General features: G+C 36.6%; 1 protein-coding gene across 1 annotated transcript in view; it reads right to left on the reverse strand.

Moving 5' to 3' along the window:
* Positions 1–27,435, reverse strand: part of LOC122803823 (neurexin-3-like) — a 2,450,564-nt gene that overhangs the window by 2,139,734 nt on the left and 283,395 nt on the right. Inside the window, exon 2 of the mRNA XM_044073508.1 lies at positions 14,800–16,047. Within this exon, the coding sequence (XP_043929443.1) occupies positions 14,800–15,508 (709 nt within the window). The 5' untranslated portion in view covers positions 15,509–16,047. The remainder of the gene's footprint in view (positions 1–14,799; positions 16,048–27,435) is intronic.

A 27,435-nucleotide genomic window follows, 5' to 3' on the forward strand; every position in this document is an offset into this window, starting at 1 on the left:
AGACTATACCAGTTAACTGTAGTCATAGTACTCAACCAGCAAGCATACAGTCATGAGTCTATGCCATTAAATATGTACCCTTAACTCTGTGTTCATGATACTGCCTATGGCACCGAGCCCATATAGCTCATGATACTACACTCATAAACCTGTAACCCTAATATTGTAATAATGTCTCCATCACCTATAGCTACGAAAATGCACCCACAATACCATACCACTGATTTGTAACTATAAGAGTGCACCCATGATACAGTACCCAGAGTACAGCACCCAAAATACAATCTATAGAATTGCATCCATGAGTCTATAGCTTTGCATCTATCCTTATGCCATTTGATAGTATCAGTAAGGGATTAGCCTTGGAAGCATAACAGCAAAAATGGTCCACTAATATTCCTAGTAATCTGTAGCTATAGCAAAGTAGCCATGATATGGTAATCCTCAGTCACTGCTCATGAATTTATACCCAAGAAAATACCCATTAACTGTCCAGATTTTCTCAGAATATCCAGATTTTTGCCTCATAGTTTTGGTGCATTCCACAACATTTGTATTTTTCTAGAAAATTACTAAGGACTTCATATCCTTCAGAAAATGCATGCTAACACATAGTCTGTTATTCTAGTAACTGTCTAAGCTTGTAAAAGCAATATTGAAAATCTGTGTCTATTTTTGGGCATTTGTCCCCATTATATGCATTGTCTGATTTCTTGCTCTAAGTGAGTTTGAGGTATGCTGGCACCCATTATTCTGTACGTATGAGAATGACCCCATGACATTGCACACATCAGGTCATCTTCATGATATGGTAACCAATCTGTACTTATGAGAACATACCCATGGCAGCACACATCAGGTTGTACTCACGATACGGTTCTCAGTCTGTACTTATGAGTATGTACCCATGACAAATGGCTGTACTCATGAAGTGTTACCCAGCCTGTACTCATGAGAATGTCCCCATGACAGTACATATCAGGCTGCGCTCATGATACAGTACCCAGCCAGCACTTATGAGAATGTACCCATGACACTACACATCAAGTTGTAATCATGATACAGCACCCAGTCTGCACTTATGAGCATGCAACTATGACAGTACACATCAAGTTGTAATCATGATATGGTATACAGTTTGGATGAGAATGCACCTATGACAGCACACATCAGGCTGTATGCATGGTATGGTACACAGTCTGTACTTATGAGACTGTACCTATGACATTAGACATCAGGCTGTATTTATGGTATGGTACATAGTCTGTACTTATGAGAATGTACCTATGATAGTACAAATTAGGCTGTAATCATGACATGGTACCCATCAGCTTCAACTCATGAGAATGTACCCATGGCATTGTACACATCAGGTTGTAATAATCACTCTGCATCCATGGCTGTACTGATGGCCTGGCACCTATTAGTCCATAATCATCAGAATGTACCCATGATATAGTATGCATCTAGCTGTACTCATAACCTGACACCCATTAGGACATTATCATGAGAATGTACCCTTGACATAGTATGCATCCCGCTGTACTCTTGACCTGGCACCCATTAGGACATTATCATGAGAATGTACCCATGACATAGTATGCATCCAGCTGTACTCATGACCTGGCACCCATTAGGACATTATCATGAGAATGTACCCATGACATAGCATGCATCCGGCTGTACTCATGACCTGGCAGCCATTAGGGCATTATCATGAGAATGTACCCAATACTTTGCTTGCTAGGACTGACAGTACCAGAAGCCTTAAATCCTTAGAGACAATTTAGTATACTGTTTTGCGGTGATGGGAATCCCTTTAATAGATATCAGTTTGATCATTTCTCATCTATGTATTAATTTATTTATTGAATTATTTTATCTTTGTTTTTTCATACTTTCAAATATTTTTACTTGAGCTAGCTTTTAAAATTTGCTTTGTATCGTGTATTTCAAGAGGTGCCATTTCATTCTTATGCATACATTTATTTCAATTATTTTTTTCAAAATATATTTACTAGGACTGTTGAAGTCTAGCAAAAATACCTCATTTAAGTGATTCCATTCAATGCAGGCAAGTAAGCTTCCATTATTTTGGACATTACAAAAGATATTCATTCCATAATAATTATTGTAAAACTTATGTTTAACAAAAGTGTTAACACTGTTCTTTCCTTCCAGATACAATTTTTGATTATAAGAAGGGCATACAAAGAGGAAACAGACTTTTATGCAAATGGAAAACATTTTACACTGACACTCATGGTAATAAGGGTGTTAACCCTTGGACGTCAGTCAGAATTAGCTGTCACTCCTACAGGAACATAAACCTTGATTTTGAATTACATTTATTTATTTATTTATTTATTTATTTTTTACAGTCAGATTCAGGCTAAGCTTTCTCTTTGTTTTTAACAGCATTCTTTTGAATGGTATTACAGAAAGGTGCACTAAATGATAAAGTTTTCCAGTGTCACTCTGTGAATCTTTGAAACTTAGGAAAAAAATTCTGATTACAAAAATTAAGAATCTGGCTGCATAAAAAAGTATGTCATTGTTTTCACACTTTTTTTCTTTTTCTCTAGCACACTACTACCTCAAAGTGACTTGATCTAGACTTTATTTCTTTTTTCTGTAGTTGCGCAGCATGGTTTTGTTAAATACAACATCCCATACACTCTGGGCATCTGTTGTGTCCATCAGTTCATAACCCTGAGCAAAAAGCATAGAGTTGCATGCAGCTTACTCTGACCAGAACTGTCAGACTTGTCATGCAAGGTTTAAATTTGCAAACCATGGCAAAATAAATTGAACTGAAATGCATGTCAGGCTGATTATTTATTCCAGCACCTCAACCTAGGGGAAAGCACCCTAGGGAATGTTGGTCCCTTCTACATAAAGGGTTGTGTTTCCAAAGAGAGAGACAGGCATTACATTCAAACAGACCAGTCAATACCTGCTTTAGAAGTTAAGGCTTTAGGAATACAATTACAAGTGACTATCAGTTAATTACTATGTAATTAGTATTGACCTGAACTCAAGAAGCTTAATAAGTCAGGCACTTCATTTAAGCAGTCAGCAATGCCTTTTGTGTTAGTGTGACCCAGGAGAACACAAGTTGAGAAAATGTGCTTCTCAAATAAGCAGCATGCAGCATTTCATTACAATAAGGAATAAATGGTGTCAAGGTAACGAATCTGAGAATTGCAAACCATGCAGGCTACACGATGACTGCTATTGGCAAATGCCCAGATTTCCTAACATACACCTTTACAGAGGCAATATCTGGTGATGTCAAGTATCTGTATGTGCATTATATCATTAAAGGTCATCATTCACAAAATCAACACAAGAAAAAAAAAAAAGATTTGTTCTTTGTTAAACATAAACATGCCCTATTCTCAGCTGTGTAAAACAGTTATAGCATTACGCCTGCAGACTTGAGTGTTCTTAAGCTGTCGTATCTTTGCATATTGTTTGCTCTGAATTGTCAGGCCTCTTTCTTTTTACTTGAGACTATTTAACCTTTTGAAAATGATTATAAACTGCTCTCCTGATATTATTATATTAATAGACTTATAATGCTATGAAAATCAAATGTCTTGTGACATTGCATGCATTTTTCATCTTCTGACATCACAAGACATTGTATTCATTTTTCGTCTTCTGACATCATTTTAATCTGTCTCCTATGTCATGAGGCCAAGTCCATGGCAGAAAAAATGTTCACGGACCACCAGACCTATTCAGTTAGCAAATAATAAGGGATAATTAAATACATGTAGCCAATATTACATTAGAAAACAGTCATAGTCAGTGTTAATACTTTGGCAAAGATTTTATTGAGATGCTTGAACTTAAAACTATTTTTCTGATTGCTGCAAACTCTGTTGTTGTAAAACCTATATTTTTCAGTAACTATGGGGACTTTTCATAATGTCCTATTTATATCGCAGATGAGGTTTAGGTCCTTATAGTAGGTATTTCTGATGCAATTTGTTTTGCAAATGTGCAATAAATCTATCAATGTTAGATCAGAGAATGCCTTGTAGGCAAGGCATAGATTGCTTTGCAGCAGTCTGTAAGAGACCAAGTACAGGGATAGGGCTTTAGGATTGTCCAAACAAGGCTTGTTCACTTCCTGTACTCTTTTTGTGAGGTACCTCTGTGGCCCCTCAAACTATTTCAGGTATGTCATACTCAGTGATTGGTCTTGTAAGAGCTCAGCACAGTGGAACAATTACCTCCTTGGACTTGGATGCCATACACTTACGTATATGTTGTGCATGTAGAATATTTTTTTCACTACAGTAGACACACGGTGGTCAAGGTCAGGCTACTGTCAACATGTGCTCCCAGATCGATGACCACTGGGTCTACCTTTTGGAGTTTATTATCAACATGGTAATTTCCAGGAGTGGTTATCTTTCATAAGACTTTCATCAGACCAGACTGAATCTCTTTTTCTCTCTCTCCATTTGTACTTCATCACTCTATATCTTTTATTTCTATATCTTGTAATATAAATGGCTAGTTTCCATGTACCTCATAACATTGTTCCTGCTTATTTGGAACTCATAATTTTTATGTTTTTGTATAATTGTTTATGTTATTTGCATAAAGTTTATACATCTCTGTGTGTAACTGGAGCTTTTCTCTGCAGGCCTCTGCTGAAAATGGGTTCTTTCTGACCCAATTGAACCATCCCAGTAAACAAATGTCAAATAAATAAATGAATAAGTAAATAAGGGCACTATTAAGCTTTTGTTTGCATTGAGTTTTAGTGTATGGCTCTGGCACCAGTTGTTTGTCTCCATCAGGTCCTCTTGAAGGATATCTGTGTCATTAGGGGACTCAGTGACCATGACTAATCTGCAGTCAACTGCAAATGTGGTCAGGCAAAGGCTCTAGATGTTTACCTTGACTTCAGAAAAGTGCATGCCAAATGTTAACACTCAAAGGCCAAGAAATTAAAAGAAATGAATACCCTCTTTATGAATGCTCATGTATGAGGAAACTTTTTAAGATACTGTAGAGAAAAAACTTAGCAGACTTGGAATACACTTACAGCATTAAAGAAATAGTAGTGGTAAGACTCATGGCTTCACCATTTGTAATTAAATCCTAAACCTAGAATACAAAATTCTATCACACCAAACTATAGCATATCCATAACATATCCATATATATTTATTTAAATAAATATATATAGATATCTTATGGATATATATTTATTTAGAATAAGCCATAAGGTATTGCATGTATATAACACTGGCAGAGACAGAGATGAACAAAATGGACAGTGGGTGAGACAGAAAGTTAAGATGATTTTATTTTATGTCAACAGGTGAGACCAGAAAGTCATAAATTCTGCTACTTGTGCAAAGTGAATTAACAAAAAATATAGGAAGACCCAAAAAGTCTGAGAAAGTATTACCTGTACAAACTTTTGTGAACAACAAGAATTAAATTCACAGTTGCTGTAAATACTATCTCAGCTCATTATAGGCTATGTCGTATTTTGCTTCATAATTGGAGGCTGAGTATTGTTTGCACAAGCAATGGAGACATTAAATGGGTTACAGTTTACCTGTTAATGGTATCTGTTGGTTATGCATTCTATTTCACTTTTAAAAGCTACATTTCAGGATTTATCGCTGTCTTTTTAACACTATATACGTACTATATGTATGTTATTAGGCCCAGCCCAGTGAGGAATTCAGGTGTCGCTGCTTGTAAGTTACCAATAGCCTATGTCTGCATTTACAACAATAATTAATTTTCAAAAAGATATGAAATCATTTTAGTCAACTTGTTTTTAGAGATACTATTTTAGTTGATATTTAATTATAAAAGTAGTATGACAGTGACCAGAAAACCAAAACAAATGAGGAAAATTACTTTAAAGTGAATTTCTGTTATTGAACCTAGTAAGCAGCTGAATATTAATAACTTACATGTAAATGTCAACTTTATATTTCTGATGGGTGGACTCTAAAAATAGTAACCTTTGGAGTTACATCTTCCATGACACATCTTAGGGACTGAATGTTCCAAAATGCAAACTCTCTCTTTACAATTCTGAGGCTGGAGTCACTCACATACTGACTTTTCCTTAGTGTACAAAATTAAAATCCAGGGATACAAAGAGAACCAAATAAACAAGAAACATTTGCTGTTGCTACATAAAAAAAAACACTGTAAACACTTAGCTCTTTTTGTAATGTGAATGCAAATGATTACACCATCAAGACAGGGAATAGCATATCTTTGTACAAATGGCATATATTTCCGCTGTCCTTTTCAAAATTATTTTATCACTTTGTTATGCAATTCTTGATATTCACTTTTTAGGAACAATCACACAGTAAAACACATATATCTTTTTGATTCAGAAAACTATGAAAAAGGGGACTTTAGGTCTAAAATGGATTTCTTTCTCTATCAGCAACCCAAATCACACTTTTGGAAAAGATAAAACATACATGTAAACACATAAACAAATACGCATGTATACAGATACATGACTGCGGTGGTGGTGCTGCGGTAGCGTTGTCGCCTCACAGTATGATGTTGTCCTGTTCAATTCTCAGCTAAAGCGTCTTCTGTGTGGAGACATGCGTGAATGGGCGTACCTTCGTTGAATGTTGTGCGTCAGAGCTGGCAACTCGGTACGTAAAAATCTACTGCCAATCATTAGCGGACCGGAGTTCCGCTGTGGCGACCCCTAACCGGGAAAAGCCGAAAGATACAACAACATACATATATACACACACACACACACAGCCTTGCACAAATACGGACACATCTGCAAATAGGAAAAATGCCTTCCATATACTCCATTAACTTTACATACCAAAACCAAACATACATTGAATCATGCCCTTATCTTTACACTAGTATTACCAAATATCAGTGCTGTGCCTGGCAAACTGACATTCTAACAAACAACCTTAAAGAAATTAAAGTGCTCCCTCATAAGTTAGACATTGAACTGTAAAATTGTCAGGGTACATTTATCTACAAAAGGCTGCATAAACCATACAATTTATGGATTTGTATGAAGCTACAGTCACAGTTCCTGTAAATCTGGTTAGCAATCAAACTTGAAGAGCCAAAGAACAGTTAGTGCTAAACCCTTGTCATGAATCTAGTGGAATATCAGACTGTATCTAATCATTGTGCTTTTTCTATGAAGTTCATAACTTCATAGATTAGTACTAGGCTAACTACCCTTGCGAACCATTTTAAGCCTAATCAATTATCCCCTGTGAGATTCAAACCCTGTACCTCATGTTTGTAAGGCAAACACCTTAACCATTAGGCCACCCTCCCAATCTGCATTTGCAATTCATTTCTCTAAGTTAAGCCTGACATACATTATATTTTCATACGTATATAACCATGATGTTGAATCCGCGGTGGTGGTGCTGCGGTAGCGTTGTCACCTCACAGTAAGATGCTGTCCGGTTCGATTCTCAGCTAGAGCGCCTTCTGCGTGGAGACATGTGTGAATGGGCGTACCTTCATTGAAGGTTGTGCATCAGGGCTGGTAACTCGGCACGTAAAAATCAACTACCAATCATTAGCGGACCGGAGTTCTGCTGTGACGACCCCTAACCGAAAAAAGCCGAAAGACACAACAACAACATATAACCATGATGTTGCTTAATGCTCTCTCTGGTGTCTGCATCAGTAGCCTTGGCATGTGTGGTATTAGCAAGAGAGATGGAAGGGGAGGGGATAGCTCCACGAGCCAGGGCAGGAGTGTGGTGGCTGATGTCAGGCTAAGGAAAACTAATTTAAAGATGTTGCACAGTTTTTCTCTATTGCTTACTTCCTGCTACGAATGCACTTGGTCTTCAAGTCTTCAAAACGTGTGTAACCTTGTAAATGTTTCTCTTGTAAATGTAAAAGGAGATGAAGGGAAGAAAAGCGCATTAATCAACTGCTTGCAGCTACAACATGTAGCATCTGCTTTGTTAGCAGGTCACAACATGTAATTACAGTCTTCTTAAAAGAAGTAGCTAACTAAAACTGTGAAAAGAAGGCAGACATTACAATGCAGACAGTTATGAAATGTATGAGAAGATGCACAGTATTGGTAGTCTGTAGTCACAGTTTCATTGTTGTATACTAGGTTAGCAACCAATGGGGCCTTTATTAGCCAAGCCAAGTATCACAAATGTATCCCACAAGCTTATGTGTCTTAGAGGTTATTTGAAAGCTACAGCAAGCTTTACAGGCTGCCGCTGTCCATTAGACACATAAGAGCTAGATCCGTGGTGTATTTTTAATTTCCTGTCCACTGTTCCAAGTTTTTCTTGAATATGATTAGGAAAGAGCTCTGCTTCACATGATGGCAAGCCTGTTGCAGAGAACAGGGAATTCACTGAGATACATGCCTGCCCATCTGTTGCCCTATTTATGTCATGTGCAAAGTTTAAATCCCTAGATTGAGTAATTCTGATGATGTTCATGTTGTTGATATTTAAAAGGTCCATCAGTGTGGGATCTAAGGATGCCTTGTATGCCAGGCATACACTGTCTCTCAACAGTCTGTAGGAAACAAAGTAAAAACAGGGCTTTCAGGTGATATGCATAGGATGTGCTGTTTACGTATTCCTTTTGTAAGAAAACTCTATGGACATCCCTGTTGTTGTATGTGCCTGGTCAGGTACACACCAAAGGGTGCATTATACTCAATGATGGGCCTAATGAGGGCTAAATCATATGAATCAATAACTTCCTAGGACCTAGATGCCATGCCCTTGCTTATAAGTTTAGTAATACAGAATATATATGTACCCAGTTGCCTGACTACTAGTTCTGCCCATAGAGGGGTGTCATTGAATAGGTAATTTCCTTGTGTAGCTAACTTCCCAAAGGGGACTATTATACATTTCTTGGCACTGACTTTAAAGCCATGGCTTTGATGCTAGTCATTTGTCTGTGTTAGTCCTTCCTGCAAGGAAAAGTATTTTGGGGGGAATTCTATGACGTATCTTATTTTGCAATTATCTGCAAAACTGGTCAGCCAGAGGCCCTTGATGTTGGCCTTGACTTTTAAGAAATATATGCCAAAAAGGAGCAGACCCAGCACAGAGCCCTGAGGTACTCCTCTAGTGACCAGTCTCTTTAGGGAGGGTCCTATCAGAAAGCCAGGTGGCTATCCATCATGTAACATGTGGGCTTATGCCTATATCCTTGAGTTTTGTACAATGCCTAAGTGCAGAACTGTATCAGATACTTTAGCCAGGTCCAAGGTAGACAGTATGCACCATTTTGCCCACATCTGTTGCCTTGCTGACCTTCTCAGAGAGGTTTGCCAGGTTGAGTAAGCATGATCTGCCCTTGATGAAACCAAACTGGGTTGGCTGCAGAGTTTGAAGGTTTTCTATGCCATTATTAATCATTTACATGATAATTCTTTCTATGACTTGCATATAACATTACTCAGACTTACGGGTCAGTAGTTCCTGAGGTCTGTTGATGGCCTACCCTTATTCAGATGGATGACCACTGCAGTTCTCTATTCACATGACACACTCAGTGCATGGAGGCTATGCTGTCAACAGGTCATGGTTCAGGTTATTAAGGAAGTATCCTGGGATATTTATCGGGTCCATAGATGCAGTGTTTTTGGCCATAAAGAGTGTATCTAAGACTAGCTCTCTAGTGATAGTCAAGGGATCTGATTTGGCTGATTTGATTATTTCCTGGAGGTTGGCTGGGGCGGGATCAGGGGTTGCACTGGAGGTGACTTTGTTGGCCAGCAGATTTGGTATATCTTCCATCTCAATATAACTATGTCTATTTACAATCAGTTGTGCATACTGCTGTGTGCTGCCATTGTGGTTTCAGACATAGCTATAGAAAGTGTTGTGGTTGTCCTTTGCCTGGGAAGCTTATCTTTACCTTACATTTAGCTTTAGTAGATTTAATTTGCCTGCTTAGTGGTTTGTTTAGCTTTTGTTGACTAACACTTATTAATCATCACAATGACATTTTTCTTTTGTCATACAGTCTGTTTATGTTTGAATTCCACCAGGATGGTTTATTTTTTAAGTCAGCACTGGGCTTATTTCTGGTAGTCACAGCTGTCTGTATGCATTTATTGACATGATTGCACCAGGTTTTTGTGAAAAATTCTGCATAAGCAGCTGTATTCCAAAGTTTTGGGTGGGGCCTTGAAATTGTGACAGGTTATCACTTAGCAGTAAGAGTTTTGTCTTAAAATAGTACCTAAATGTCATGGGATTAGTCAGGGTCACATAACTGATTTTTATTACAAAGGAGACATCTTTGCAGTCTAACCTGACTAGAGAAGATACTATGCTAGGGGGTTACAGTATTCTCCCATGTTTATGAGTACCAGGTTGAGTATGTTCAAACCTATAGTAGGTTTATGGACTATCTGGTCCCACGCGTTTGTGTTTATAAAGTCCAGGAATCCCTGGGATTGTATGTTTTGGGTCATGTAAGTTTCTCAGTTTATAGTTGAGTAGTTGAAGCCACCCATGAATATGGTATTGGGCTGAATGGTGACAAACTACAGTAAGTCCAAATATGAGTTATGGGTTTCTTGGGGATGGAGCTTGAAAGAATAGGATATGATATAAGACCTTGCCCATGGAAATTTGGATATAGAGAAGCTCAAGCATGATATCCTGTTTGACTAGTCTTGAGCTGACTTTATTGTTTATACAGATAGAGACACCACCACTTTTAGTCACTGTCGATGCAATAGCCTAAATGTGTGGAAGGCATTGTAGCTTTGCACTGCTGGGGTATAACTCTGGGTTGCTGTAATAAGTCCTTGTCCTTTACAGATGAGGTTTACTTACATTTGCTTTGGCAAAGAATGGTTGTAATTAGCCTTTTTCTTGAGAAGAGTAATATTACATTCATCTAATGTAGTCAATGCAAAATTGTTTGCAAAAGTTCATGATTTAATGGCTTCCGGGAAAAAGAACAGATGGGACTGAAATATTTTTATATATTTAAGATTGATCTTTGTTCTGCTTTATCTTTATCTGGAAGATCTGTACTCTATGTATTTTAGTATTTTTCTAACTTACAGTAGATGGGACCAGTATTCTTTAGTAAGAGATAACCAGGATATTTAGTTGTCTGCAGTTCAGATTCTTCTTTTCATTTTCAGGGAACTAAATGCTGTTTGGATATGCTTTGTACACTTTCTCATTCTGCTGTATATTTAATCTGTAACTGTACTGTTCACCTTATTGTTTAATTAAAGCTTACTTATTTACTCTTAAGTGGTTGGTCTTTTTATTACATACTGTATGTGCTCTTTCTACTTATTATCTGAAATGAGGGCTATCATTTACCACTGTAGGTTAACAAACTGTGGCTCCCATCTCCCTTTACCCATATAATTTGGGTTTATGACTACTGAAAGTATTAATGTGTATGATTTCATATTTGGCTTAATCAACAACAGCAGGTTACTTATGGTCCATGGCCAGTCCAAATAAAACCACATAAAAATGAAGAACAGTGACCTGAGGCATTGTGCACATACAAGATGCAAAAATGGAGGGAGCCAGTAGAGGTAAATTTCAAAAAAGTTTAATTGTTGAGAGGTTTCATCCTGCTACTGTCAGGATTTCATCGGAATAAAAAAAATGATGAACAATCACATTTATGTATTTGAGTAAATGGAAATCAGTTAAAAGCCTTAAAGGCCTTAAAGAATTTAAAGGTACAGTACTGCTTTTGTTGTGTATAAAAAGTAAAATCTTTAAAACCTGAATATAAAATCTGATTTTTTTTATTCAGTTTAAGAATAAAACAAACTGCAAACAAGTTAATTACTTAAAAGAAGTCAAATATTAAAAATCAAATGTTTAGAATCAAATAGAAAAACTAACCAATAAAATGAGCTTGGAAGTAAATGAAGGGCAAATATTACAGTGACCAACAGAAAATTCTTTCATGGTTTGACTGCTCTGAATTTTAACACTGGTTTAATAGATAGTTGTTTAAACCAGGGTAGGTAAAAGCTTTCAATTTAAACTGCCACAGCAATTCTCTGTACTATAATATATTCTCCCACTCACCACCCCGTGACAGTAACTACTTGTTCCAAAATACCAAACAAGAACTCATCATGAGAATTTTTTGACAATGAGTGTTTGTACAGGGCATTATTGGCATTTTTAGTTTTAATACTGTAAGTGTGTGTGTCTATATTCTTTTTGGAGACTCCTGTTCGTCTTGCCAACATAGAAACAAGAGCATTTTTACAAGTGGCTAGCCAAACAATACCTTTACAATACCTTTAGTGGCACAATTGCCTTTCCTCAGTATAACTTTGGAGTGACATGCATTTTCCAAAACAATGTTGTCCCTGTCCAAGATGTATCTACATTTGCCACAGTTCCCACATTTTCTAGTGCTAGGAAGAAAGCTCTGTGTAATTGGAGAATTCTGCCAGCTTTATTAGATTATTTTTTTCTCTGACATGTCACCTATTCCTCATCAAAAATGTATTCATGTATGTATATAGTACCTCTGAAAATCCTTACACTAATTTGTATGTGCAGCTTAAAACATTAATATGTTCTTCAAATATTTGTAAATATGCAGTTAAATTCAAAACAAGTATATCATATATGTATTCCTCACTGGTTAACCTAAAACACAAAATAATAACGGATCTCTGAATAAATGTATTAATTAAACAGAGTGCTATGTTTTTCATAGAAATAAAGAGGAAACTAAGAAAAAAAAAGAGAAAACAGACTGAAGGCCCCAAAAAGATCACCCTGAGACATTTCTTCTAACAGTTAAATAATATTTAAAAGTTCTTATTTACGCTTAAAAGAAAGGTTTAATTTTAAAGTCCCATTATTCAGAGATTTTGGAAGTAGAGAATTCTGTCATCATTAGCAGGAGACAATGTCATCATTAGCAGTAGACAATGACTTGTGAAAAGACAAGTTGAATCAGAATATTAAGAGAAAGAGACATATGTGTTTTTTGCAAACGTATGAAAATAATTTAACAGTGGAAGATCTTGTAATTCAAATCGTTATTTCCATTCCCTTTTTCCAAAAATCTTAAGTTCTTTTACATTACTGCATGGTACAAAGAATAGTGTGAATAATTTTATAATCACAGTACGGCACTCCAGGACCTGCTTTGGTTTGGGCTGATTACACTTCTCTACTTCTGGGTACACAAGGCATTCAGGCACTACTCATAACATATCTTTCAAAGTGTCCCATTACCAACAAGTTGTACAATATCTGTTTGATTCTTCTGGAATATTAAGGATATGAAAGCTGCTAATTCTGTTATAAAATGTTATGCGTTTCTGTTACATGAAAGTAAGTGTAATCATTTTCTATATGCATGAATTTTCTCACTCTACCTAAAAAGCAACAAAGTGTGTGATGTAATTAGAGAAATGAATAGTACCTTAAAACTGCCTGCATCATGTTTAGTTCTGATTTGCTTACCACTAATTGTTTTAGTCAGGAATCTGTAGTAACTTGAAAAAAAATATTTTACTCAACAGCCTAAGTAGCTAATATTAAAAAAATAAGTAGTTACAGTTCTGTATGTAACCTCTCAGAATGCACATGGTATTCAATTACCTTGGACTGTGCTGGATATAAGGTAATTCAAAATACACAATTGATAAATGAGAAAGAAAGGACTGCAATGGGTAGCATTCTTAAATTATCTCAAAGCTGACACAATTACATTTCCATTAAGGGTGCAGCATGCATACTTATGCCAAAAATTCTGTCTCAGTAGCATAAATGCACAATAACCCATCATCACAGAAAGAGTGGCTACGGTCTCTTCAAACCACTGTAGGAGGAAGGAGGGCCTTTTAATAGAGGAGGAAAGCTGCCCTTTTCACAGCACTCATCTAACGTTCAGTTGATTTGTACTTGGTAACCTCACAAAGTGTGCATGCTCCTGAAAACCCTTTCTTTGTAACAAGCTATGAGTAAACATAAAGAGTAGAAATTACTCAACATATACTAAGGAATTCTACAGTGAAATACACAAAATGACACAAGCACAGAGACACAGGTAGATTGTATTCAGTTTAGCCTATGCAATACTACAGAAAAGCAATGACAAACACAACAAAAAATAATTTAACATTTTTCCGTAATGCAGAACACTGAGATCTGCTTGCTTTGACTTCTCATCTGTTTTACTGAAGTACTGAACAGTAATGCAAATACAGATATATAAATGTGTACAGAAATTGACCATGCAGACTTTCTGCATGGTTTTAATAGAATGTGCTTCTTAAATGTAAACTGTATCAAAAAGGGTATAACGGCTGTTGACTCTTCAAATATGTCTGAAACCAGTGGATAAAACGTTACCTAGCCATTATTTCAATAGACTATAAATCGCATCAGTTCTAAAGCTACTGTTATTTAATATGATGTTTCTGGTAAAGATTTAAAAAGTGAAATTAGAAAAAAATTGGAAAAGTCTGTAAAATGAAACAAATTCAAAATGAAATCTTCCTAGATTAATCTGACAGCTGTAAAATGCAAACCTGATTTGTGTATTCCTTCAAGAAGTTCACAATTTAATTATGAAAAACCAAACAAAACAGTTTGATGACTGCATTTTTGTTTTTTAAAACATCATTTGCAGTAGATTTCATGACTAGGATAACAAATGGTATCACTTGCAAAATAGGTCTCTACTGTTGATAGCTAATGGTTATAATAATAATTTTTCTTGTGCATGAAGCATATCAGTAATTAAAATATATTAATAATGGTACGTGTTTACCTTCATTGCAGAATTTCCCTACATATCCTGTGCTGGTGCAGTCACAAATAGGCTCCCCATCCAAAAGGTTGCAAACTCCTCCATTTTCACATGGGTTTTTAGTGCAAAGGCCCTCCATTTCCAGTATGACACCTTGGCTGTCCTGAAGTTGAGGCACTTGTGTTCCATATTTTAAATCAATAATAAATCCCAGAAATGGAGACTCCTTCTGCACACCAGGAAGAGTAAGTACTGATGGCCGAATATCTGATGGAACCCCTCCTAAAAATAAATCACTAACAATTCTCATGAACTGGCGCTCTGGGCGGACTTCTGCTGATTTGGCCTCACCATCAACAACTAAGACAGTTCTTAGGTGGTTGCGACTGATCATAAGAAAGTGCCACTCACTGTCATTAACTTCCTTGCTTGTGCTAATCACTGTCTCTGCACAGTCCACACTGTACTTCAACAATACTTTCCCATCACTAATGGACAGCTGCAGAAAATCACAGCTTCCACCATCATCAAAATAGAGAAGCAAGGCTGAAGACACACTGGTTTTGAACTGGAAACTTAAGTCCCCTGTCGTGCTTGCATCCCAGCGTAGGTATCGTGCCCACTGAGTGGGGGACCCTGTGAACTCCAGACCTAGGCAAAGGCCAACTAAGGCTCTAAGCAGCAAACTCACCTTCAGTACAAGTGAAACTGAATGCTTGTGGAGTACCATGGTTGTGGATAAGTACTAATCTCGTCAAAGGGTGCAAATGTAATAATTTAAGGCTCAAAAAGAAAAGGTGAAGAATGGAGTAAAAGGTGCACAGTTAAATTTCACAGTTAAGACACTAATGGACATTAATTGTCTCTAAAGAAAGCATCCAACCCAGCTAATATGAGTAGCATTTCTTTGTATTCCAGTAATCCTTGTAAACATTGGGAAGCTCCAAAAATGCCCCCACAGAGAGGCACAAAATTATTCTGGTTATGGTTATGCAAGTTGATCCAGGAAACACCTTCCACAGCAAGTACGCTCCAGAGTTCAGACTATACACACCTTTGTGATGAGGAGAATATTTTGGCTTAATTGGACTGTAAATCACCGAATTCCATTCCTTCTGCAGTAGATGCTGAAATGAATAATTCACACAATATAAATGGAAATAATTTGGACTGGGTAGGACACATTAACCCCTGTGGCATATTGGAGATTTGGCCAAGATATCTTCTCGCACCAGCATTATCATATGGCTAAAGGTACAGATGTTAGACCTGAAGAAAAGTAAACACAAAAAAAAACAGTATTACTGTCAGGCTTAATGCAAATGGTTATGATTGGTCTGTAATATACATAATCATAATCACAGCTGTAATTTGCTTACCAAAACAAAAGGATGAATGAACAAACTAAGTTTGTGAACTGAAAATTTGTGATGATTCAGAGGTGGTGCTAGTTCTAGAACTGCATAGCAAAGTATTACTTTTTTTTTATTAAACATCCTTCATGTGGAATGGCACAGGTAGCACACTCATGTTTGATGCAGATGATTGTGGGTTCTATTCCTACACCAGGAAGATGGATACCTGGCACTGTAGTGCAACATAAGATGAGTGCTGCACTCCTGAGTATGTCATCCTGTGGAAAAGATGTTAAACTGAGGCCCCATCTCCTGAGTTGGTGGTTGCTTGGATGTAAAAGATCCCGTGGCACCTGTCAAAAAGAGTAGGGGAAGTTCTCCAATGTCCTGGCCAAATTTCCTCTAGTAATATAAATATTAGCTTGGATCTCCCCTGAAAAGGGGCCACTGGCCTAGTTGGACTAATCCTGTCAACAAAAGATAACTACTATACTCTGTTCTTAAAATCAGGTTTAGCTTCTTCTGCTTCATCCAATCACATTCGAATAAGTAGCTCATAAAGTTCACCCTGCTGGAATACTTCCTAACAAAATACACTTCACATTCCCTTATCAGAGGAAAGAGCACTCAGATTGAGGAAAGAATATTATAACAATAACAGTTACTTTCCAGTGTTTCTGCATGATATTTTATTTCACTGTGGTCATTCATGTTTGACCTGTTTAAATGCATGCTAGGACAGAAGTTTGATTTAGTGGTAGGATCACTCCTTAACATTTGCCATGTTTTGGTTCCATGCCCAACCATATATGCCACAGATTTAATAACCATTGTGTGTGTCTAAAATATTTATATTTCTTCTGTTTGAATAAAGTGCTATGCCAGTTTAGTTTTGAAAGAAGATAACATTTCCTGTGTATGAATGTTTTCAGGTATAAAAAACACGCAATCTCCATGGCATCTCCTAAGTCTCAAACAACCCACTATACCAGTATATTGGGTCCAAAGCAAAATGGTACAATAAACTCCTCTGTGTGGAAGTCTTTCAATTTCTGTATGTCTAGATAATCACTATATATTAAAAACAAAAAAAAAATCATGAAATGGTAGTAGAAGTGGCAAACTTAAAAACACCCTAAGTCAAAAAATAAAAACATTTTGAAATATTACTCATATTATACAGCATTATTAACTCTAGCAGGTATTCAGAAGTAATTAAAGCAGGGTAGGCATACAGGAATTGAAAAACTTCCTCACAGAGAAGTTTCTTACACTGTAATGTTTTCAGGTATCCGATTCTTGGCTCAGTTTTTGAAAAAAAAATGGTTTTTTTTTCACCTATACTTACTGTATGTTAGTCTTCTAAGCAGAAGTGAATAATCTAACAAGGCTCTCCTCATCAGGAGATGATAGGAGTTTGGTATAGCCTATATCACTAATTAAATGCACAAGACTCAAAAATATGTCTTATATGCCCCGACTGAAAAAAGACCAGCAGCTCTATTCAGTCTCATACCTTGCTCTCAGGTGGTGTGTGCCTGACATATATAAGGCCATCAACCCAGATTTGATGATGAATATGCACCTCAAAAATCTAGATCCCTCAGACCACAAGGGCGGAGAGAACTGCGCCGACACGGTTATAAATAATAGAAATAGCTGGAGGAGGAGGGACAGATCCATCAGAGACTCCTATGCTGTGGAACACACAAAATCCCGGTAGCACATGTGAGCACTGCCTTGGCCCTTGTTCAAGAGGAATCTTGGATGGGGATGGAGAGATATACCCCAGGGATTACTTCAGTGTTCAGCTTGACAGCACAGCACAGAAATGATAGGAGCATTTTTTTTTCAATAAAAGGGGTGGCGAAAGCCAACTATATAGGCTAAGGCTATAAATGCCCTTGGGCCTTTAATAGATAACCTACTATGAACCAGAAGACTGAGCTGTGATGCAATTTTAACAGTATATATATATATATATATATATATATATATATATATATATATATATATATATATATCAATAATATTCTATATATTGTGTATCATGCAGATGGTTAACCTTTCTACTGAATATCAACCAATGTGGTCTGTTTAGGAGCTCCCAATGGTGAATCAGCAAACGTGTGTAATAAGAAAAGCAACACATTTGATTACTAGTTTTCTATAAGAAAAGTGTGCCGAATGTTGAACAGAAGGAGGTTGTATTCTAATTTGCAAACAAAAGGGAAAAGGGGTCACATAAACTAACCACTTAGAAAACGTACAAGAAAGGCTGAGCAAAGTTAGTATCTTAAATGTGTAATACCAAACCTCCTGTCATAAAAGCCTATGGAATACATGCAAATGACCCCTTAAGGGCATACCAGTGTTTCGGCTACATAACTTCTGAATGTCCATGGCTTTTTACTTTCACTGTTTTTTTTTTTTTAAATCTTGACTGGTGCATTCAAGCCATTAAACTCTGGACATTCAGTCATCACTTAGCTAAAACACTGGTTTTGTTTGGGATATTTTGCAGTTACCCTAATATGTTGGATATCAGGCTTGCATTTAGCTATGTGTTTCTAAGCTATGACCAAACAATCCACTTAAGCTGCACTGATGAGCTCAAAGGAAAGGAAGAAACATGGCATATCTGCAACTCAACAGGTTTGGTATTAGTGGTCTGAATCTACCAATAAATACTTTCAAAAGTGAAACAATGATAGGCATTCAGAATTCGTGTACAGCAGAACCTCTGTAAGTTGACCACCCAAGGGACTGTAACAAACTGGTCAACATAAGGAACTAGGCCTACTGTACTGATACGTACATGTACTTTATTTTCTTGTACTTTTATTAGAGAGTATCATACAAAATCATACATAAAGCACAGCAAAATCATACATAGAGTATCATACAAATCAATACATTTACTGTTTTCTCATGGTTTAAACATTCTTTCTGAAAAAAAAAGTCAATCTTTGTCTGTTTCTTATTCTTATTACAAAGGTAAGTGGAGAAAGCAATCTCAACACTGGCTGCACCACTCACCATACCGGAGCATTTTTTCACAGCAAATGACTTCAACTGCATTATCAGATGCCTGACATCTTCTTCTTTTGGAGTCTCTGCAATTTCTGTGTCATCCTTACTTGCTTCTTCCACTTCATCAACAGCTTCATGCACTTTTATGCTGGTCTGTCAATATCACTTGGAAAATTTCTTCTGGGTCTGGTTCTTTACAGGTTGCCACCTCATCATCCATTGCAACAAAACTTTCAAAATCTACTCCTTCGAATTTTGCCATGAGAGATGGACAGTCTGATGGGGCCAAAACATTGTGCTCTTTGGTTGTGACAAATCCAACTTTCTTGAAACACTTCTGTATCATTTCTGGCTGAACTTTATTCCAAGCAGAACTGATCCAGTGGACAGCATCCAGAGCTTTAACTGATGCAGCGGATGAAGCTGCTTCCACAGGCGGACCACAGGTTTGTGTTTTAGTAATAACCAACTGCAGGAGCTGGGCTCAGTAGTGCATTTTAAATGTTTTGATGATGCCTTGGTCAAGAGGTTGGATTTTTGAGGTTATGTTTAAAGGCAGAAATTTCAGTGTCATGTTTGTGAGATGATTCACTTGCGGATGGCCAGAACAGTTGTCTACTGTCAGAAGAACAGACTGTTTCTTTTTCATTTTCAGTCAATATCCCTTATCCACTCCTCAAAAAGGGCACCAGTCATCCATGTGCATTTGTTTGATCTCCAAGTGATGGGGATGTCTTAAGGCTTCAGGTTCTGAAATGCACGTGGCTTTGCCGACTTACCAATCATCAAGGGGTTTAGTTTCTCTCCAGCTGAACTAGGGAAAAGCAGAACTGTGAAATGTTTTTTGAAAAGTTTTCTGCTCTTACATTTGTCATCTTTCATGATGATGTCATCATCTTTAAAACCTCTGGAGAAGTCCGGGGACTTTTTGAAAAATTCTTCCACAACTTCTACTAGAACTTCCTTGGATTCACCACATGAGACTTTCTGGGAGATCTCATTGTTACAGTTTAAATTTCTTGAGCCAACCACTTGATGCTTGGAAATCTGCCAACCTGAATGCCTGTGCAAATTTTTTAGCAACTTCTTGGATAATTGGTCTGGAGATTTGGCCATTAACTGCCCTCATTTGTTTGAACCAGATGAATGTGGCTTTATTGAATTCATCAAGTCCTTTTCCACTGTTGGTCTCTGCTTTCCTTACCATATCTCTCCAAGTACTCATGTTTACATTTTTGGATGTTGCTAACTGTGGCCTTGCTAACACCAAAATGTTCCACGGTCTTTCTTTGGCTGCTACTTTCCAGACAATGTTGAAGATCAACCTTTTTCTTCAATGTCAGCTTTTTATGTTCTTTTCTTTGGGCCATCATGTCTCAATTAACTGTAAAATTTTTCAGTAATTGAAGGATGGACCTACAATTCAGACCAGTCCTTCATGTTTAAAAAATCTTCAGCAACACATGATAAACAATAGGATGTTAGGCCTAATCCAACACATGGCAATAATAAAACATGAAAAAAGAACTTATACTAAAGAAAAAATAATACAACTAAGGGGCAAATCCCACACCTTCTACTCCTTAGTGTAGAGTGGATTCAACTGGTCAAGTTATAGAGGGTAAATTAATAGTGTGTGTGTCACAGTCCAAGTGGCCAAAATACAACTTACAGAGGTGGTCAATATAGAGAGGTTGGTCTTTCATTGACTAAATGTGGCGCATATCCAGTCTTTGAAAATTAGGTCAACTTAAGGAGGTGGTTGATGTAGGGAGGTGGTCAACTATGGAGGTTCTACTGTAATTGAAATACTGGTATTTACTTGAGAGATAATTTACATACATCCCATAGAACATTTAACATATTCAAATTTGGGTATATTTCTTTCCATAAAAAGTCATTACGTGAGGTAACTGAGCAAAATCTTAATTGTGAGAGGGATATGTGAGTCACTCTCAGAGTCATCATTAGTGTACAGTTTAAATTAAAGAGAGAGAGAGATCAAGATGGGCACACTATTTTTGGTGACTCACCAGGAGAACGATCCTGCCTAAAGGATTCTTGGGAATTAATTTATTAAAATATGTGTTCATGGGAGAAAAGCAGCATTATTGGGCTGTTTTTGAGCTGGAGAAAACATTATTAGTTGTTCTCTGAAAGTAGCGTGTGTGTGTGTGTGTGTGTGTGTGTGTGTGTGTGTGTGTGTGTGTGTGTGTGTGTGTGTGTGTGTGTGTGTGTGTGTGTGTGTGTGTGTGCTCACAGGTAATAGATTGTACCATTGTTACTATTTTTAATGACCTATCAGACTTGTTTGACAGTGTACTGTTAGTGTACAGTTTTAGTTCAAGTTACAGAAAGTCTATAGAGATTCCATTAATAAAAAGTGAAAAAGCAGCAGGCTTAATGTTGACCCTTGTGGTAAACCAGAATTAATTGCCTTTGTGTCAGAGGGAGAAGAGTCTAAGTTTGCATCAAATTTCTTATTTAATTTGTCTTGCAAACTGAAGTCACAAGTTTGTATGAATCATCAGGATTTTCAACAACTACTTTAATAAAAACAACTTTGATATTATGTTGGCTGGGTCTCCTGACACTGAGTATTATATTGTTCTATATATTTGACTATTAATTATCTAGTAAATTATTTTGATAAGCAAAAGATGTATCTGATTCTCTTGAAACTGATCTTTTTGAAAATATAGCATAGGACTCTTCCCCCAAGTTAATAAATCAATTTTCCTTCATCCACTGCTAAAGCCAGTAGCTTTCACAATCAAAAATGATTAATATTGTCATTCCATTTATTACATTTTGATTTTGAAGTTTTATTTACCTAGAACATATTTACAAGTATGATTTAAAAAGGTCAAATTAACTTAACAGTAAACAAATAAGCAGCTAGCTTGATCTGTATTTGGATATAGTAAGTACATATTTATCTGTTACTGGACCTTTATTTACAGCACAAAAGACTTAAAATGAAAGTTTAATTAAAAGCTAATTTCCATTTACAAACACATATCAGGCAAAGGACTTAATGGGTCAAAGTAAATGAAACATATTGCCAGTAGAATTCACATTTTACTGAATGCACTGTCAATTGAGTTTACTTTTTTAATTAAATTTTAATTCTTTTGGCCCCTATGGAGAAGGCCATCAGCTGCCACTAACACCTTTGCTCAAACTCAGATGCAGAGAGAACTTGACACATCCAAGTGCAGCATCATGCCCAGCCATAGTTTGTTTTTATTGAGATTCCTTACCCATTTCCCCACCCTAGCACCTAATATGCAATAATGTAAGGCCATTATGGCTGAAAAGGGCTTAGTGCATCTCCCTCGTATTTGAAAGCACAAGACCCATACTGTGGTATCAGCATCAGGGCTGCAGTGTACAAACCTTACCCACTCTAAAATAGGCATTCTGATAAAATACTATCAATTGCCTTTCCACCCCCACGTCAGCTCCTCAAGTGCCCTAGTCAATAGTCAAACCTAGGTAATATGGGTCGCCCTCAGCGCTGCCTCTGTGCCATGGTGGTAACTTCTAGAAAATAAAGACACTGCAGACTTGATAAAACCTTAGAACAAATAGCACATATAAAACACACCCATGTTTGATCAGTTTGTGCACAATTATCACAAATGTTTGACCAAACCTGAGCTGATCACCTTTAGGAGTTGTGGTGTAAGATTCATAAAATTTGCAATCAAAATGCAATAAAGAAGCACAGTTTCAATTAGTAAGGCATAGTGATGTCTCACATTTTGCAGATAATGTAAAAATCTTTAACACAAGCTGAGCTGACTAAAAGCAACCTTTTTACTATTGTGCTATCTGTAAAGAGTTTTTGTTATGAAACAATATAAGTGCTACTATTTAAAAGCTTGTTTATTTATTTATTTTTTAATTTGATTGTATTTGAATAAGAAGGGTAGAGCAGCAGTCCTCAGTCATTTTCATGTTAGACCATGATACATATAAAAACAGAGAAAATGCTACAAGGTAAGACAGAAATTTGTAGTAATCACATAACAAAAAAGCATTACTTAAATCAATAGTATGTAAAAATCATATCTAAATATATGGAAAATAATTAGAAAGGAAAAAAGCTTTGAGATGATCAATAGAGATACAGCCCATAAATGAGCATGCTGTGTGCATTATTTACCGTTAAGAGGAACAGGGGAAGTAGGGGAGAATGTAGGTGGGCGAGCCTCGGCTGCAGGAATGCGGTTAAGGCAGATGGTAGTAGTCAGATGGGGTGGATCAGTAATAGGGGCAAACGTCAGATGGTGGAGCTAGAAAAAATGTGACTTTTAAAGGTCTAAGGTTGATGGAAAGAGTTAAAGTATGTTAGAGAAGTATAAGCAGTTACATTTTGCAGACTTTGGAAAATTATTTTTAGCTGGGAGTGAACATTAGGAAGGTTTGAGTTTCCCTTACATGGGGAGTGGTAACCATTCTGAAAGCATGCATCCCGATAATAAATAGGTGTTATCTGTTTACTAGGATAAAGGTTGGCAAACTCAGTCACAGCGGCTGTCCTTTAAATGAACTATAAGTCGTTAAGTCTTTTTAAAAAAAAAAAAAATTGTTTTGTCCTCACAATACAAAAATGTATGCATTGCCTTGTACTAAAGACAGACTGACCTATTTTCAACACACGCACATATAGTTAAAATAATAAGTAATTGTCTTACTTAGCATGTTATCTTTTTACTACTGATTAGTAGTCCAATGTGAATATTTATTCACTATTATCCTTCTGGATTTAGCCTTATTATATGTTACAGTAATTATGCACAATATTTGTCATAGATGCACATATTTTTTAAAATGAATTGGGTTGCTGCAGAAACAGACCTGTTCCTCCCCAGAAATGCTGGCATTACCAGTTGAAAAACTTAGCACTAGAAAATCCATTCAGCCCTCTTATACCATCAGACGTGCCACCACATTCAGCTATCTGACAAAACAGGAAGACAAATAAGGAAAATGAAGGGTTGAATTAAACAGGACTGAATAACAACAGATGCAGTAGAATTTTAAGGCGTTTCAGAAATACAAGTACTTAGACTGAGACTGTCCTTATTTCTTACTAATGAAAAGACTTGTGAGTAATGTATTTCACCACGTGGACAAGTACATGAGTCACATATTTTCAAGAAATGTTTCAGAAGTGTTGTTTTCACCGGACAAGTATGGTATCCAAGAGACATAGGAAAATACCTGAATGAAGGCACTTTTGAAGATTGTTTCTGAACTGTAGCCTCCATACCAGAGATTTGGAGGTCTTATCCCCAGTGTATTTCACTTCAATGCCTGTGCACCATACAGTGATAGCAATATTAGGCATTCATAAATAATTCTCTACATCAAAATCGAGGGTGCCTGTCCTTCTGTGCTGGAAAACTCAGTACAAGGTGGTAAGTAATAAACCCTAATTTCATATGTCATGAAAATAAAGTAATGATTCTTGAATGATTAGCGAATAACTTTAGAGAAATATGGTTTGGATAGTACAAATATGTGCCTTAGCTTTGCTGGAACTAAAACACCAGCTACTCCTGCAGAGTTCCTTGTAGGATCACATCAAATATAGACTGTATATTGTAACAGATACTTTAGTGTCTGTTGTGTCTAGGGAGGATCTCCAGCTTCCTGGTAGCACTTGAGCTGTATTACAACCGTATCTCTTAAAGACTGAAGCCTTGTACTGGTTTCATTCAGTGCCACTCCACCTTCAAAAATTGATCATCCTGATGACAATATCCTATCAGTAATACATTTTAAGTTCAGGGAATTTTGTCAACAAGTGTCTTTTAAAGCTACAGTCAGAAGAGCAACTGTTTGTCATCTACATGGTTTAAAAGTCAAATGAAGATGTGTATCACCTACATGACTGCAAATATTTGTGAGTATGTGGATAGGACTGATAGAAATCAAAAGGAAAGTAGAAACTAACGTGTTACTTTCACAAATATATTAAAATGATCATGCCCTCCAATAAGAATATAATTATACACCTTTAAAAACACTGGCATGCTCTCCTTACATTGCCAAAATTGCATTATAAAATATTTTAATTAGCATTTTTAAACATCAAGAAAATCCACTTAGTAGCTATCCACAGAAAGAGCAATAAGAGTATTACATTTAACTCCAGAAAAATAAAATAGTAAAATAATAAGATGATAAAAAATGATAAGTCAAAATGCAAAGCACTCAAAAAAGAGAAAGAGCACAACAATACAATGCAACTAGCAATGACAGAGTATGTAACGGACACTGCCTTCAGCTCTTCCAAACTATATTTTCATTACCCCTCCCAAAATGTATATTTGCATCTGCATTTTGATAAAACCTTGAATGAGATAATAATTCAGAACATAAGCTCCAAAAAGCAAAATACCATATTTGTGCACAACAGAAGGGGAAAAACTGTAGCACATAACCAACTGAATTCACCTTTCCAGTGATTAAACCTGTTTAAACATCAGACTGTTTCCCCTTAAACAGGGATCAAACATTCGCTTTCCAGTTTTGTTTTATTTAATCTATAGAAATTTAGCCACAAAATTAGAAATAATCTCCTGTCCCCTTGGTGTAGAAGGCTAAAATCCTGATCATGGCCCAGGTGACCTGGGTTTGATTAATAGCATGGATTCCTGAGGGACTGTGTGTGAGGATAACAACACTGAGTGGCCTGCTCCAGTTCCAGCTTGCTCATCCTAGTGGAGGGCAAGTAGTCAGGTCCCCTGGCACAACAGCAAACTGATAATTTAATTTGTTAAAAAGGTATTTAGAAAATGAATGTGTACTAGAGGCAACCTATCAAACCCCGGTGGTGCAGGAGTTAACGTTGTTGTCTCACAGCAAGAGGTTCTCCAGTTCAATTCTTGGCTGCGGCTCCTTCTGTGCAGAGTCTGCATGTCCTGCCTGTGTCAAGTGAGTTTTAAAAGCATGCAGGTAGGTGCTTGTGTGTATGTGTGTGTGCCTTCTGTGAAGGGTGGGTGCTGGGCTGGCAACTCAACACTATAAAAACACCATTGCCAATCAATCTGCAGACCAGTGATCCTCTGTGGTGCCCCCTGACTAGGAAAAGCTGAAAGACATTGCTAGAGGCAACCTATCAAACAACTAGTCATCTCTCTGATACTTTTGTTTCATGTTGCTAGAAATAAAGATAAAAAAAATTCTATCCCTATAGACATTAGTAAACTCTGAAATAATCTCACACTTGAAGCATTTAGATGATGTGATGGAATACCTGCATAATCTGTGGGCTTATGACTATGACATATGGTAACTACTAAAATTGAAAGTCTAACAAAGAATAGATCACATTTTTAATACTTAAGTGATTATATGCACTTCATTAATTTTTCATTGCCTTGAAACAATACACATCCATTGGAATACTTCCACTGCTCCCAGCTGCACTGCTATATGCATCTATTATTGTTAACTTTACAAGCTGTGTCTGATGCATTTTACGTATTACATATTTTAACTAATTTAATATGTTATAATCACCGGTCCATTCAGTTGCTGATATTAGTAAATGTATGTATAATTTCCCTGTCCTATTTCTATGTATCACTTTCCTCAATGAAACATTGATCACTAATATCTGTTTATATTAAATTCATCACTGTCACACAGTTTTGTAGTCATTATTCCTGGGACATCAATGAACATACGACTTCACAGATGGATATTACTCAAAAATAAATGTAAATACATAAAATGCTGATGTCAATCTCTACTTTATTTGCACAATGTGGCTACGATGGGAATAATTGTTATGACAAACACAAGTGCTTAATTCTTCATTTGATCACATTGTTTTTTTCATTTATCTAGGTAACTGCTGTCTCATTGGTGGTAAGTTTAAATATTGTGATATATGAATTGGTGCTTCCACCCACATGGGGTTATGTAGGGGTACTGCCCCCACAATGAAGTTTGAAGGGGGCACAATACCTACATGTGCTGCAGGAACATTGCTTGCCACTTAAAAGCCTTTGCATTTTGGGTGGAATCCTCAATATATTTCAGGAGATATATTGTGCTATTTCATGAAGGGAAAATTTAGACAATATTTAATTTTATTACTCTGAATATATATTTAAAGAAAAGAACAGAAGAAACATCTTCATAATTTTGTCTATTTCAGCAAACATCTGAAACTAGCAACATAAACAATGCCCAGTTGAAATGGAATTATGAAGATAAGGCTCTCTTGAATCACATGGTATCAAAT

This window comes from Protopterus annectens, chromosome 6.part0, assembly GCF_019279795.1.
Source record: "Protopterus annectens isolate FY-2018-M chromosome 6.part0, PAN1.0, whole genome shotgun sequence".
In the NCBI taxonomy this organism is placed as follows: domain Eukaryota; kingdom Metazoa; phylum Chordata; order Ceratodontiformes; family Protopteridae; genus Protopterus; species Protopterus annectens.